We start from the raw sequence: 15,111 nt of genomic DNA, 5'->3' as shown, positions 1-15,111 counted from the left end.
AATGTACTGAACCACACACTTAAAAATGGTTAAGATGGTGAATTTTATGTTACGTGTATTTTCTCACAATGAAAAATGAAAAGTTTTTTTAAAAAGGGAAAAAAAATTTACTGATCAAAGAGGAAGTTAGTTCAGTGAGAGGGTGGGTCAGCCCCAAGATAACTATGTGAAACAATAGAGAAAATGAGATACCCATCAGGAAAAAAATCACCAGCCTATTAATCTTCTGAAACATGTCCCCAGAGCGGACTTTGATGCAGAAGCACATTAGTGTGTGTTTAGGTTTGATTTCAGATTTGTCTGGTGAATGTGGCAACTGGAGGGGAGGAGAAGGGAGGAACAAGCATCAGTCAGAGGTCTTCTCTGGGCCGGATGTTCCCTGTGTGTTCGCATTTAATCTTGCCAGTAATGCTGTGGGTTAGTGTTATTCTTCCCATTTTCCCGGCGGGAATACTGAGTCGGAGAGCTATTCTAGAGACATATTTTGTCTACCTGGGCCTGGTGGAAACCTCTGATGCTTCCACCCGTCCTGTTTATCTACATGGGTCCCACTGATTTTCTTTTTTTTGAAGAAGAGTTGATTTACAATGTTGTGCCCATCTCTGCTGTACAGCAAAGTGACTCAGCTATACACATATAGACATTCTTTTTTTTAATATTCTTTTCCTTTTTCCAGGAGATTGCGTATATAGTAGGACCTTGTTGTTTATCCATTCTAAATGCAATAGTTTGCATTTACCAACCCCAAACTCCCAGTCCATCCCTCTCCCTCCCCCACCTCCCCATCCCTCCGCCCTTGGCAACCACAAGTCTGAGCTCTATGTCTGTGAATCTGTTTCTGTTTTGTAGATAGGTTTTACATTAACTGAAAGTCAAGGGCAGCACGGTTCTTGCTTAGGTCGTGTTGTTCCTACCCTTCCCATCCTGCCAGGAAAACTCCACTGATGTGCTGGGCCTGCAGTAAGGTGGGTGACAGTGACAACTCTGATAACAAATGCTACCGGTCGTTAAGCATTCCTGCGGGCCAGGCTCTGTTCAGATAGGAGACCAAAAGTAACAATTTAGTTAAGACCTTGGCCTTTCAAGTCAAGATAGACCTGCGTCTGGGTCCAAACTTTGGCTCTGCTACTTTCTAGCTGGGCAATCATCACAAAGATACCGACCATATCTAGGCCTTAGTTTGCCACCTGTAGAAGAGGGGCAGTGCTAATCTCTTCCTAACAGGATTCTCAAGTGGATTAATGAGGTTGAGGTATGGAAAGGGCTTAGCAAGGCTGACACTGGAGCAAGCTGTCAGGAAGTGTAGCTCTCAGGAAATGATCAATCCTCCCAATAACTGTATGAGCTTATTATTATCCCTACTGCACAGATAAGGAAGCTGAGGCCTGAGAGGTTGTCACTTGCCCTAAGTCACATGACTAGGAAGTGGCCAAAGGCCTCAGATCAGCCCGTCTCCCACCTGCAGCCACATCCAGGGAATGGAAGGAGCTGGGAGCTCCCTGTTTGCTGTATATTCAGAAAACAGACTCTTGTTCCTGACGCTGATAAGTTCGGGGGGCCGCGGAATAGATGCCCCGAGAGTTCACAGCCAGGAAGCCTGGATTTTCAGCAAAGCCACAGGAGGACCAGCTCTGTCCACTTGACCTGCTGCATTTTCCTTGGCTTTAGGAGCTGAGCGATCAGACGGGTTCAGAGTTTGAGAACTCTGATGTCAGATGGGTTATCACGGTGCCTGCCATCTGGAAACAGCCCGCCAAGCAGTTCATGAGACAAGCTGCCTACCAGGTAAGTGCGGGGCTGGGGGCGGGCAGGGCCCAAGATGCACCTGGTGGTGGCTGTCACCCCACTCCAGGGTCCCCCAGCATTCACAGGCCTCCCTGGGGAGGCAGCGAGGGGTCTCCCACAGGCAGGGGGGCCAGGAGCCTTCCCATTCCTCAGCTTCCTCCTGGGGGAGCAGTGGGGGTCAGACAGACAAGGGGAGGGGCTGGGCTCAGTTTTCCTTCTGACTTTATTCATTTCCAGGTCTTGTTGCCCCTGTAGGTTCCTTGGGGCTAGGATTGCAAACTGAGGTTCAGAGATATTTCTCTGTGGGCAAGTGGAAGTGAGACCCTCAAGGAAAAGTCTTGGGGAACAAGAATATTTGAACAAGGAAGAAATAAAGACAAGGCCAATGGCCATGAGCCAGGCACATCAGCCTGGTGGAGGCTGAAAGCTGCACATATGCAGCTGGGAAATAAAGGAAGTACGATTGTCCTCTGCACGGTTCATCTTAGGAGCAACACAGGAGCACGGCATGTATGGGTGCCCCAGACAGGGGAGAGGGCTGCTTTACCTGCCTGGTGGAGGACACCCACCGCTGGGTGAGGGCAGTGGTACAGTTAGGGAGCGTGCCAGCCAACATGGCGCCATGGAGACAGAGCATTCCAGCGTCAACGGCCAGCCCATCCCTCTTGGGTGCAGAGGGCACCACTGGTGCCAAAACCCTCATAGCTTCCAACCCTCACATTGTTTGCGGACAACCTGTGCCACGACGGGGCTTCCATGAGTGTCTGACTTCATGGCAAGAATGGCTGGCCGTACTGACCTGCTGTTCTGGTCCTGGGGACAGAGCTGGCCCCTGTTGTACTTAGTCCCCTGGGTTAATAAATGAAAGCCACCCCTGGGGCCTGGGTCACGTCTGTGCTGAGAATCAGTTTTCAGAGCCTTCAACCTGAGTGGGCTGGGGAAAGTCACGAAGGTCATAAATGTCCCCTTGTCCCCTGCCACACCTCTCAGGAGAGAGCCACCTTTCCTTGGAGACACACCTTTGATGTTGAGTCTGTGGCCACATGTATAAATATAAACCTTTCCTTTCAAAACCCCCATCTAATCAACACTGATCTCTGAACACAGTCAAATGGCCCCAGGCACCTTGGCATCAGGAATTGTCCTGGACGCTTGAGGCTTTATGCCAGGTGGCAGGTAGAGTTCAAGGAAGGGCAGTGTTCCACCCCCGCCCGCCCTGCACTCTCCCATTCCCCTCCTTTCCTTCCCTGCCCCAGGCTGGCTCCTCTGCTCTCCCCTTCCTCTGTTCAGCGTGAGAATCTGGCTCAGTCTTTGTGTTTGCCAAAAATAGATTTGTTTTTAAAGGGATGAAGGAAGAAGGTGGAAGTTCCAGAAAGAGGCAACTTCTTTAAAAAGGAAGAGACACAAATGCAGTTTCACTGTTCATGGGATCCCTGGGCATCAGGGAGCTTTTCCTTGGTGTCAGCCTTCAGGCAGTGTCCAAAGACCCAAAGATGGGACACTGGGACATGGCTGTCTGCTAAGACACAGCCCGGGATCCTGAATTTTCCCAGGAAGGATACTCAAGAATCATGGTTCTGACTTTCATTTTCCAGCCCATGGGAAGACTTCAGCAACAAACATGTGACCCGGAAAGGGGACAGTTCTTATTTTTAGCGTGAAAAAGAAAGAGGTGCGGTGACTTGTAGATTTGTCGGGGCTGATGGAGCCCTGGGCCGGCTCTTCAAGGACTGCCTCTCTGAGCGGGTGGGGCCAGTGTGGGGAGAGGGCCCTTACACTGGGGAGGCCAAGGGGGAAACCAGGCTGAGGGGGGCATGGCGTCCTCTGGGCTTTGGCACCTCAGGCAGTAGGAGGGCCAGCAGCTCCTGGGCAGGGCCCAGGTGACCAGCATGGATGGAGGGGATGGGGGAATTTGCTTCCTGAGGCCCAGAGACACCCTGTGGATCTGCCTGTCCTCTCCATGCCGGGTAGCGTTTGTCCAGGGCAGTGTCTGTGCAGCTTAATGTTTGGCCCTTTGTAGCTCTGATTTGATACTTGTGTTCAGTTTACAGTCACTGGATGGATTTTAAGATGGCAGGTACCATTCATTCATTCTTTGTTCACTCATTCATTTATTCATTAAACAAGCCTGTGCCGGGGCCTCCTGTGTCAGGACTGTGGTAGGTGCTCGGGTCATAGGACAGGAGCCCTGCTCTCAAATCACTTGCATCCAAGTGGTTCATTGAAGCCATTTGTACTTCAGGCAAGGGGCAGGTGGCATATCAGGGGCACCCTCTTTAGCCTGTCTTCTGGGAGAATCTTCATGACAAGATGGAAATGGAGCTCGCTACTCTCCAAAATTAGCATCTCTCCAACTCTCCCTCCTCACCTTCCATTTATTATGCAGAGTAAGAAAGATGCATACCTGTGATGGGTACTCTTATGTGTCAACCTGACTGGGCCTAGGGATACCCAGATATTTGGTCAAACATCATTCTGAGTGTTGCTGTGAGTGTGTTTTAGGATGAGATTAACATTTAAATCGATTGAATAGAGCAGATTGCCCTCCCTAAGGTGGGTGGGTCTCATTCAATCAGTGGAAGGCCTGACTAGAATAAAAGGCTGAACCTTCCTAGATAAAATAAGAGGGGATTCCTCCTGTCTGCCTGCCTGCCTGCCTTCAGACTGGAACATTTTTTTCCCCCTGCCTTTGGACTCCAACTGAAATATCGGCTCCTCCTGGGTCTTGAGCCTGCCGGCAAGGGAATTATACCATCGGCCCTCCTGGCTGTCCAGCTTGCCGACCGAGGTCTTGGGATTTGACAGTCTCCATAATCGTGTAAGCCCAATTCCTTATAACAAATCTCTTTCTACATATACATACATCCTACTGGTTCTGTTTCTCTGGAGAAACCTGATAAATACAGAACCTGAGCCAAAAACACAGTTCTTGGCCCGCCCAGCTTCTGAAATCTGAGAGCGCCCACCAGCCCTTCCACCTGAAGTGCTGCCTGTCGGCCTGGCTTCTGACAGATGAACAGGAAGGATGAGGAGGGGGGATGGTTCTCCGTCAGGGCAGCTGGGAAACTGGTCTGTCCACCCCGCTTGCCTGTGGCAAAGGGAGCGCCTCCTTCCGGGCTCATGGGAGGCCTCCCGAGCCCAAGTTCATGGCACAGTCACATGGAGGCTGAACGCCATCCTCCACCGGCCTGGTGGAGGGGGAAGAGGCCTGGACCAGAGCCAGGAGATGAATCTCTGGGCAGCATCTCCCGTGGAGAAGCAGGCCTGCAAGGGGTGGGCCTGGGGCCTGCACTTGGAGGACTGAGATTCACTGCCAGTGAGGGCTGGCCAGCACTTGACATGGGGACAGTTTCGTCCAAAACTCCTCTTATGTCAAGTGATTGTTGAGAAAGTGGGTTAAGTCTCCATCTTTTATAATCCACAGCCTCGGGACAGCTTTAGACCCTTTAAGAGCATTCAGTGAAAAGATGGTGGCAGAAAGAACAGCTGAAGCCTCTTCTGAGGCCCTCAGGAAAGACCCAGAATGAGGAGATGATAGACCCACTGCATCCTGAGCACATCATGCATAGGAGGTAGTCCAGTGTATTTCTAGAGGCGTTTTGCCTAAAATGTGTCACTCTAGTAGGTTCCAGAAACCTGTTAAATAAATGATGTTCCCCAACGTACGACGATCTCCTCTAACACGGAGTTGCAGCTTGCGTTTGCCTCCGTCTCTGAACAAACAGCAGTGAAAAATAATCACATCAGGAAAGAAACCCAACCCCATGACACTCGGAAGCCGTGCAGCTGTAGCTCTTTGCAGTTTGACACCAGGCCAGCTGAGCACTCCGCTGGTCTGGCTGTTTCTCTCGGCTGTGGACACAGCCCCTGGCGGATTTTCCTGGCTGACGGCGGGTCCAAGGAGCAGAGTGGTCGAGGTGGTAACTGCCCACGTCCTCGGCCTCCCCGGAGTGCGGTCTTCTCACCCACCCGCTCCTCTCAGGTGGAGCTCGTGACCAGGAAGCAGAGCGCTAAAAACTACTACGATGGAGCTCTTGCTGGCCCAGATTCGTGGAGAAGTCAAATGGGGTGGCAACCTCCTTGCTCAGACGCTTTCTGATTGCAGAATCCTCAGGTCATGTTTGAAATGCTCTCATGAGAAGGGCCAGAAATTGCAGAATAAAGGCTGGCTGGAGGGATGGGTGATTCATTCATTCGGCAGCTGCCCTCTGAGCACCTACTGTGTGCTCCGGGGCAAGAAGACCTGACTGCTGCCCTTAGAAAATGTACCATCTTGCAGGAGAGGCTAGACAGGTCCGCATGGATCTATAGTCGGGGGCAGAATATGCTAGGTGCTGGGCCGGGGGCCGAGCAGAAGGGGAGCTCACAATGGAACGGAACAGTGGCCTTGAGATACCAGCTCCAGAAGCAGAACTATTGAAAGCGGAGAGAGAGCTCTCCTGCCCTAGTTGACCCTGGCCTGATCCCAGGAAAAGACCCCCAGGTCTCCTGCCAGCTGCCAGGCCAGAGGGCTTCTGCTGAGAAGGATGGCAAGTGTTTTCATGCGGAAACAAAGCTTACATTTCAGGGCACTGGATTCTTCTGCTCAGAGATAAAGACATCTGGGTTTCTGAGAGTCTGGCAGAGACTTTCGCATTTCGTCCTTCTCTCGGAGCCCACCAGCAGCTCTGGGAAGCCTCCTGGTGACTGGGAATCCGTGCAGAGGCAGCTGCCTCCCGTTGCCTCCCCCTCACCTCTCCCTGTGGCCTCCGTGAGAGTTTGCTGGTAGGGACACGGCCCCTCACTCTCACTGGGGAGTGGACAGGGGGGCTGGTTTAAGCAGAGGAACGTGGTTACTTTGTCCTGGGCCTTCCAGGCACTGCCGGGACCTCCACTGACCTTGCCTTTCCCCTCCCCTCTGGTTTGGGGTCCTCTTCGCCTCTGCTTCTGTCTGCATCCTGAGCAGGGTACTGTGGGGAACTCCCCGTGGAAATGGGTCAAAGCTTTTGCTGGGGAGCTGAGGCCAGCCCAGCTGGGGAGGGACAGGTGAAAGGCCCCCCGAGGGGTGCAGCCCACGCTGTTCGGGGCAGATTCAGGTCAGCCTGCTTGTTTTTCACATCTTCAGGATGTGGGAGCATCCGGTGGGGGCGTGGTCTCAGTCACACACCAGGTACCCTCGGACGCCCTTGAGTGAAGAGCCTGCTTACTCCAGGCTCTCCACTCCTCTGGACCTCTTGATGTGACTTTCCACATAGATGTTTCACATCTAAGTTAGAGATCCTGCTCAGAATTTCTGGGAAGGCATGGAGGGGAATAAGGGCGTCTATTTTCTGCTCTCCTTTGTCCCCTGCCGTCCCCATTCCCGCTGGGCCCAGGCCCCTGTTGCTCTTACCAGCCACATGGGAGCTGCCTGGCTGGTTGACCTCCCAGTGGGACACAATGACAGGAATGTGCCTTTTGAGTGGGCAGAGCCCGTGCCTTTCCTCCGCACTGAGTCCTGGGCACCGCTCTGCTCTGCCCGCACTAGCCTCCTCCCAGTTTATCCTCCATCCTGAACTTTGGAGGAGAGGCTGTACATCCAGGGCCCACTGTTGCTTTGTAACGCGTCTCTCCTTCTTCCTCAGCCCATGTTGTGGGAGCTGGGCCTGTGAGCTTCTGTTCTAGGAGGGCCTTGGCTTTACGTACAAACCCATGAGGATAGAAGGACCAGTCCACGAGCGCCGTTCTGTAGACGGGGCTCCTCCTGGTGTCCCTTTGGATTTCTTCTTCTGGGATCCTGGGGATAAAGGTTCAGAGGTTTCACTGTTCCTGGTGGCACCTGATGCGTGTAACCCATGTCCTATTTCATCGGGCATTTTAACCTTTGTCTGCCTTTGTGCTGAGGATGTCTGAGGAGACCCTATGAGAAAGCGAGGTTGGGGGAGGGGGCACCTTTATTCCCTTGGATGGGGAAATCTTGTCGTGCATCTGTGTCACTAACCTATTGACCCGTGTAAGCTAAGGGCAGACCTGGCCTCTTTGACCTGGGCACCCTGCTGATGGGCACAGATGCTGCCCATGTGGTCGGCCTCAGCCAAGGGTACAAGGAAGGAAGGTAGGAGGCGGGTTCCTGGCGGAGGGTGTAGGCGTGTGCGGTTCCATCTGGTTTTGTAATTCAGTCTTCCAGACGGTTCTGCCCTTGTGAGGCATTCATGGTTTTGGCAAAGTGGAGATTTTCAGTCACCTGCCGGCTGATGGTATCTCGTTAAGACATAATTAACTGGTTCGTTTGGGGTGTGGTTATTAGGGACAATGAATGACAGCTGGTCTAGGTAGTACTGTCGCAGAGTAAATGAGTAGAGAGCGTACCTTCAAACCAGTTCAGGAGGAGTATTAGGGGCACCCACGGGTTTTGTCAAAGTACAGAGGCCTGGGCCCTACCCCAGTACCTGGAGTTACTAAGAGTAGGAGAGCTGAGAACCAATCAAAGAGCTGGTCTGCAAGGCTCAAGACCTGGGCCTGGGCTGCTCTGCCACTTCTCTGGGATACCCTGGAGCCTAAGACTGTCCCGGGTTTAGCACTGAAAGGCCAGTGTCCCAGGAAACCGGGACAGTTGATTGCCCTACCTCTCCGAGCCTCGGTTTCTTTCTTCATAAAGTGAAGGGGTTGGACGAAAGGCATTTCTAATTTCTAACCTGAACTCCCCTCCCCTCCTTGCCCAATAATTGACCCTCCTAAGCTCCTTCTGCCCATGCCCGTGACTCTAGGCCAGCTTTTCCCCACCGGGTCATTGTACATGTGTGACATTAGGCGGACCTTTGTCCCTGGTTGACGAGATGAGTCCACTAAACCTCCCGGGGCCTGGGGGGACCTGAGAACTTTCTCCAAAGTGGGTGCCACACGAGGGCGCATCCCGGCTTTCCTCGGAAATGGCAGCAAAGACAGCAAACACAGTGGTGATAGAAGGAGCTAGTTTTTGTTTCCCATTGTGCTGGCAACCAAGGAAAGCCGTGAGCTTGGGCAGCTTCAACAAGCAAGCTAGATCTCGTGCTCCGGGTCAAGGCCATGAGAGGCCAAGCCGGGCTGTGTCTCTCAGCACCCTCAGAAGGCTGGTCCCAGAGCCTCCTGGCTGCCCTTCGTGAAGCCTGGAGGGGCTGTGACGGGAACAAGCCAGACGTCACGGGGCAGAAGCATTTCTGCTGTGAAAGGGATAGACGCTTTGAATAAGATAACTGTCAGTGGCCTTTCCCCCTGCACGCTAGGAAACGGGGACTCTGTGGGATTCCAGGGGGGGCTTTCTCCTGGAGCCCCCCTGGTGCTCTGGAGATAACAGGTCAGATTCCCACACAACAGACTCAGACGCTTGCATAGCTGAGGCCCAGTGATGGCCCTTCTGTTTCCTAGGCCACCAAAGATTGGGCTTTGCTACGATTCGGTCAGACCATTTAGTCCTGGAACCGGGAACAGACCATCGGCCTTCCATCCCGTGGTGGTTTTCAAAGTTTTCGGTCCTTTGCCCCTTTGTGCTTCTCAGTTCTGGGCCAAGCAGGCCCCAAATGCAGGAGGCCCTGAGGCTCACAGGGCCTGGAATTTCCCAAGGGCGTTTGTACATTTTCTTTCCCCACTCTGTGACGTTTGGGTACCTGGCTTGGGGACCAGCACCCGATCACCCCCGATTTTAGGCTCTGGAGAGGCCTGTGGAGGGAATTTCCCAAACAAGCGGAGTGTGAGTGTCCCTTCCTTGCGGGGTGTCTGCCCAAGGTGTGGGTGTCCTTGGAGGGGTCCCAGCCTTGCCTTCTGTCTTCCAGGCAGGTCTGGCTTCCCCCGAGAACTCGGAGCAACTCTTCATCGCCTTGGAGCCCGAGGCGGCCTCCATCTACTGCCGGAAGCTGCGGTTGCACCAGATGATTGAGCTGAGCAGCAAGGCCACGGTCAATGGGTACAGCTCCAGTGACACAGTAGGAGCTGGGTTTGCACAGGGTACCTCCTGCTCTCTCTCTCCCCCTCCCCGCTGTCTTCCCTCCACCCCCCTGCATGTTTCTGTGCCTTGGAGTTTTGAAGGCACTCAGTGTGGTCGTGAGAAATCAAGATGCTTTTGGAGGAGGTTGGCCCTTAAGTATCTGTGTGTTCAGCCCACCTACCTGGCCCCTCCAAGGACCCCCGTAAACTCAGCAGTGGTTACCCTAGTTCGTCACCCACCCAAGTACCTTAGGGGAGGACACTTCTCTCCAAGAACCCAAGGGTGGCCTGAGACCGGCTCTCGGCCTTGCATTTTACTAGGCGTTTAATCTCTCCTCTCTATTAACTGATTCTTAATCTAATCCCACTTGCTTGTTATTAATTCCTCCGTTAAGACTGTTGATTTATTGCTGACTCACTCATTGGGGCTGCTTCGTGTGTGATGAGCTCATTATGTGTCTTAACTATAAACCTGGCGAGAGTTGACACTAGAGATGGAAAGGGCTGACTTTTCCTGAGGGACTGATGCTCATTTAGCTGTGGGAAGGAGCACCGCCCATGGAGACCCGGGATGGGCATTTTAAGGGCCTTTTTCTCTTTAATGTTTACTATATGCAAGTTGCTCACAATCTTGTGCCTCAGGACTGTTTTCCCTGGAATGCAGGGCTCCGTCGGTCTGTCCAGGGCCACGGAGTCTGCAGACACCCTGGATCACTCAGAGCCACGTGAGTGAGCGTGGAAGCTGATGGGAGCTGGGGAGGTGGCGCTGTGCGCCCCGGCTCTGAGCTCTGTGCCCGGGTGAGGGCTCCGAGGACAGAAAACCCCCCATCGCCCAAGCCCATCTCCATCCTGCCCTGCAAGGCCCAGGCCCAGGAGGAGAGGGATGCCATCAGTGAGGACGGTCACCGGTTGGTCCCAAGCTTTTCTTGGTCCTCTTCCCAACGCCTGTCTCTGCACTGCCCGGGGTGCTGGGGCCCAGGCTCACCCTTCGCAGGCACACATTCCTGCCCACACAGGCCTCTCTTCCTCTTCACAGGGTGACTCTGCCCCGGCAGCCACTGCTCTGCGTTTTTAACCCAGGATGGAGGCGTCTGTGAGCCTCAGCCACGAGACAGTGGCAAGAAGTTCGCTTGTCCCCAGGCTGCTGCCTCAGCCTGCTGGGGCCATGTGTTCGCACCCTGGATCTGATTCACCCAGAATGAATGGAAATGGGCTTCCCTCTAAGTCTGAGGGCTTGATTTGCCTTTTTCTCACAATGCTTGGCTCCCCCAGCATGCCAAGGCTGGCCTCACTGCTAACTAAATCCAATGCATTCATGTTTTAAATACTCAGGATGATCTCGTTATTTAAACTTCCTTCTTCATTGTTGTAACTGGAAAAAAGAGGAGTGACTGACTGGGCTGTATATTTCATATGCTGATTCTTACTCAATTGTTCATAAACAGCAGCTCATGTCAGAATTAGCTAATTCAACACAGCATTCCTTGACAATTCTTAAGTATAACATTCACATTTGAGGGGGAAATTTTTTTGAATGCTTGCCTTCCCCAAGAGCTCAGTTTTTGGTTCCCTTCCTTTAACATATCCTACCTACCCTCACACTGCCCTGTGTCTGTGTCCTGTGCCTTGTGGGATTTACTGTTTTTTCCTGTGCTCAGAGGCGTGTCTTTGGTTTTTGAAATCCTCAAATTGTTGGCCACCATCCCTCAGAGGGGCAGTGAGACAGGGGTTCTCTCTCAGCCTTGCTTTACGGTGGGAACCCGTCTCCCGGAAGGACGGGGTGCTTGCTATGTGCGGAGGCCTGGCAGAGCACTTAATCCGGGATACCCAGGATGGCATTAATACCCTGAGACCCCCTGGCTGTTTTCTGCCCTCTGATGCTCCTCCCTGATGGACGCCCAGTGGCCACCACTGAGGAGACCAGAGCTGGCACTCTGCCCCCAGCACGGCAGGGTTTGCTGTCGGTATTATTTTACTCCAAAAAGACTTAATGAGATTAGAAAAGGCTACATTTTTCACAATCTTGGGCTTAATTTGCCCGAAAAATGAGATAATTTTTTGAAGCTCAGAACATGTTTTATTAGCCTCACTAGGCCGTTTTTTATGAATGCCATTTCGTTAGTCGTCTAGATTGTTTTAGAAAACCAATGCCCACTACAAGGTGTGCAATATAAGTTCATCTGGAGCTGATGTTGGGAACAGCAGAGAAGCCCTGAGTTTGGAGATCCCTCCCAGGCCCACGGGAACTCTTACATCGGGGGCTGGCCTCTCTGCTGTAAACCGGAGCCTGAGGAACTTAAGGCCGGCCCGGTGTTTGCCATTCTAATCCCCAGAGAAGATGTTTTGCAGACACTGTGCTCCTTGCTGAAGGAGGCTGGAGGGTCAAGGGTTCTTTACTGGATAACCAGCAACAGCTGGATTTGTAGGGCTTGGGGACTAAAAAATTGGTCGAGGGGACACTTGTGGGAATGGGACAGCAGAGCGGTGGACAGAGCCTTCGTCCGTAAAACCAGGATTGCTCTAAATTGTTCATTGTAGTGATCATTTGTTGGGTTCCCAGTCTCATACTTGGTGCTTTGCCTTCCTTATCACCTGCTGTGCGCCTGGTGGCACAGTGGGTGCTGAGGATAAATCAGAGGGCTGGTCCCTGCTCTGCCTGTGAGAGGCGTCACGTGATTTGCGCAAATTCCCATCGTGCCTGTGCTCTGCTGCCTCCCAGGCCCCCTCTCACAGCACCCTTCCCACCTCTTAACATTCGTATTCTGCTTTTTCAGACTTCACTCTAAATTGTTAAATCTCAAAGGCAGAGGGGGGTCCGTGGTCTGAGGGTTAATTTCAGGCTGCAAGACAGAGTCGTGGGAACTGCAAGTCCCTTGACCTCCCTGACCTGGTTTCCTCGTCTGAACACAGGACGATGTGATTTGTGCCTGTCCGCCTCACGGGGCTGTCAGGAGGCCTGCGGGAGATGAAATACCCATGCGAGTCACAGCCACTGAGTATCTCGAGCCGCCCCCGGGTTGTCCTGCGGGTGTGCAGGAAAAAGGCGGCGCCGACTTTTCTAGGTTCAGCCGTGCCGCCTTGTGGCTGAAGCGCCACCTTGTGGCTGAAGAGCATGTCGACTTCAACGGGGTCTGGAAAGGGCTCCTGGCCGTTTATCCAGGATCCAGATTAGGAAAACATACCCCGCATTCCTTGTATCAGACAAAGCTGCTTGATGTGAAATTATTTAACCAAGCGCACTGCAGGCTGCTTGGCAGACAGCCTCCTCGCTGGGGCAGCAAAGCCAGGAAATTGGCCTGTTTTATTCGCATTCCCCTGAAAGTGTCCCTGGAGGAAGGGAATCTCATCAGGGTGAGCTTTTCAGCAGGGCACTGGCCAAAGCTGCCAGGCAGATGAATAGATGAAGGCTGGTGGAAATAGCCACTTGCTCTGGAAGAGCTGACTTTGTCATTCCCTATGTTGTATTTATGTAATCATTTTGATCAAGTATCACCAAATGTTCTGTTCCTAAACCTCCCATGCTCTTTTACCTCCACTGACTGCAGGTGACTGCCAGCTCTTTCATGTTTTCTTACCCGTCGTTATTTTCTTTCTGTTGGCCACTAGCTAAGGAACACGTACGACGTAATCGGCAGAGTCGGACCTTTTTGGTGGAGAATGTCATAGGAGAAATCTGGTCCGAGCTGGAGGAAGGTAGCATCTTTAAACGTCCTTTGCCCCTGCTGGATTGTGTGTGTGGCGGGGTGGGGGGGGGGGGCTGCCGGCAAAAATGCATTTCTATTTGTTCCTTTTGTACTTTTGGAAAATGTTCCAAGTCAGTTGGTTTTACAGACCACTCACCCAGGGAGAGCTCTTTTTGGAGCTGTCATTTTGCATGTTCTAAAACCATATAGGTTCTTCAGAAGAAAAGTAGGACTTGGAACTCACCAGTTCCAGAGTGAGTCTTGTGCTAAACAGCAGGTCATTTGATGGTGCTATTAACTTGGTAGGAAGTGGTCCACACGTGCCAGGTATGCAGCAGCGCATGACCTGAATGCTTTAGTCTTAAAGATTCACTCATTTGGGTTCATCATCCATGCTAACCGGTACTTCTGGGCAGACACTATCTCATCTCTTTAGTCATGAATAACTCACTGTGTGGCTAATTAGCAAAACTATTGTACTAATGAGTGTTGATGGCGCTTAGCTGGGTACAGCAAGTCATCCTGCCAGCTTGTTCCAGGACATGATGGACAAGTGGTCTATATAAAGGTTGGCTGTTTTCGTACCAGGTGACAAGTATGTGGTAGTGGACAGTGGCGGTGGCACCGTAGACGTGACAGTCCATCAGATACGGTTACCGGAGGGACACCTTAAAGAACTGTACAAAGCAACAGGTAAGCCTGAGAAAATGAGAAAAATGGCTAATTTTCTCATACCTGAGTTGTTTAACTCATTTCAGATTTCTCTCAGTATCTCATTCTTTCAGTGCCACCAGCATGTGGAATTATAGGCAGTAGAGGATATGGATGCGTGAGACCAGAGAGCAAAATGCAGTTAAATGGCCTTTAAAACACAAACCACCATAACTTGGGTTTGGGCATAAAGTGAGCCTGTTTCAGATCCTGGCCATGATCGTCACCTGTGATTTGGTTAAGCTTTCTAGAGAGGTCCCAGGACGCCTGGTCTTGGATCAAGATCATCAAACCAAAGAACATTCTCTTCTTCTTGGTGGGGTGGGGATGAGTAATTAGTAGATCACAGGGACTAAGTGAGGTCTGCTGGTTTTCCAGACACTGTCCTTGGATATCTTGGGTGGGAATACCATGATGCTCCTAGTTAGTTAAATGTATCGATTTTATTTCAAATGTAATTGATTTTAAACAGATTGTTGACGAGTGATTTCTGTAGGAAAGTTTCTCCATGTGGAATGAGAAGAACCTAAGGGTTTTAAAGTGTAAGTAAAAACGCATAGCTGCGGTCTGCTGGCTAAGTGGGTCCAAGTCTGTGCTGCTGTCTTTGAGCAGAACCCAGAACCCAGGCTAGGCTGCTTCTCAGACTCTGGATTCCATTTCTGACCATTTTTAACATAGTGGTCTCCCATTTTGTTCTTGACTCAGGTGGACCCTATGGATCTTTAGGAGTAGATTATGAATTTGAAAAGCTTCTGTGTAAAATATTCGGAGAGGATTTTATTGAGCAATTCAAAATCAAGCGTCCTGCGGCCTGGGTTGACTTAATGATTGCATTTGAGTCTCGCAAAAGGGCAGCTGCCCCGGACCGAACTAACCCGCTGAACATCACCCTGCCCTTCTCCTTCATTGACTACTACAAGAAGTTCCGTGGGCACAGTGTGGAGCACGCCTTGAGGAAGAGCAAGTGAGCTGGGCTCATTTTTGGCTCAGGACAGTCTAGGGGGTAGATTCTGTT

The 15,111-nt window shown here is 51.8% G+C and overlaps 1 protein-coding gene across 4 annotated transcripts in view; it reads left to right on the top strand.

The window, feature by feature from the left end:
- HSPA12A (heat shock protein family A (Hsp70) member 12A) overlaps window positions 1–15,111 on the top strand; it is a 163,517-nt gene that overhangs the window by 142,260 nt on the left and 6,146 nt on the right. For all 4 annotated transcript variants that reach the window (XM_082407821.1, XM_082407822.1, XM_082407823.1 and 1 more), the window contains 5 exons: window positions 1,669–1,785; window positions 9,552–9,723; window positions 13,309–13,395; window positions 13,974–14,078; window positions 14,802–15,060. In XM_082407821.1, the coding sequence (XP_082263947.1) occupies window positions 1,669–1,785; window positions 9,552–9,723; window positions 13,309–13,395; window positions 13,974–14,078; window positions 14,802–15,060 (740 nt within the window). The remainder of the gene's footprint in view (window positions 1–1,668; window positions 1,786–9,551; window positions 9,724–13,308; window positions 13,396–13,973; window positions 14,079–14,801; window positions 15,061–15,111) is intronic.

This window comes from Balaenoptera borealis (assembly GCF_965194805.1).
Source record: "Balaenoptera borealis genome assembly, chromosome: 10".
Lineage (NCBI taxonomy): Eukaryota > Metazoa > Chordata > Mammalia > Artiodactyla > Balaenopteridae > Balaenoptera > Balaenoptera borealis.
Note: the sequence above shows the minus strand (reverse complement) of the source record. Positions and strands in the feature narration are given on the sequence as shown.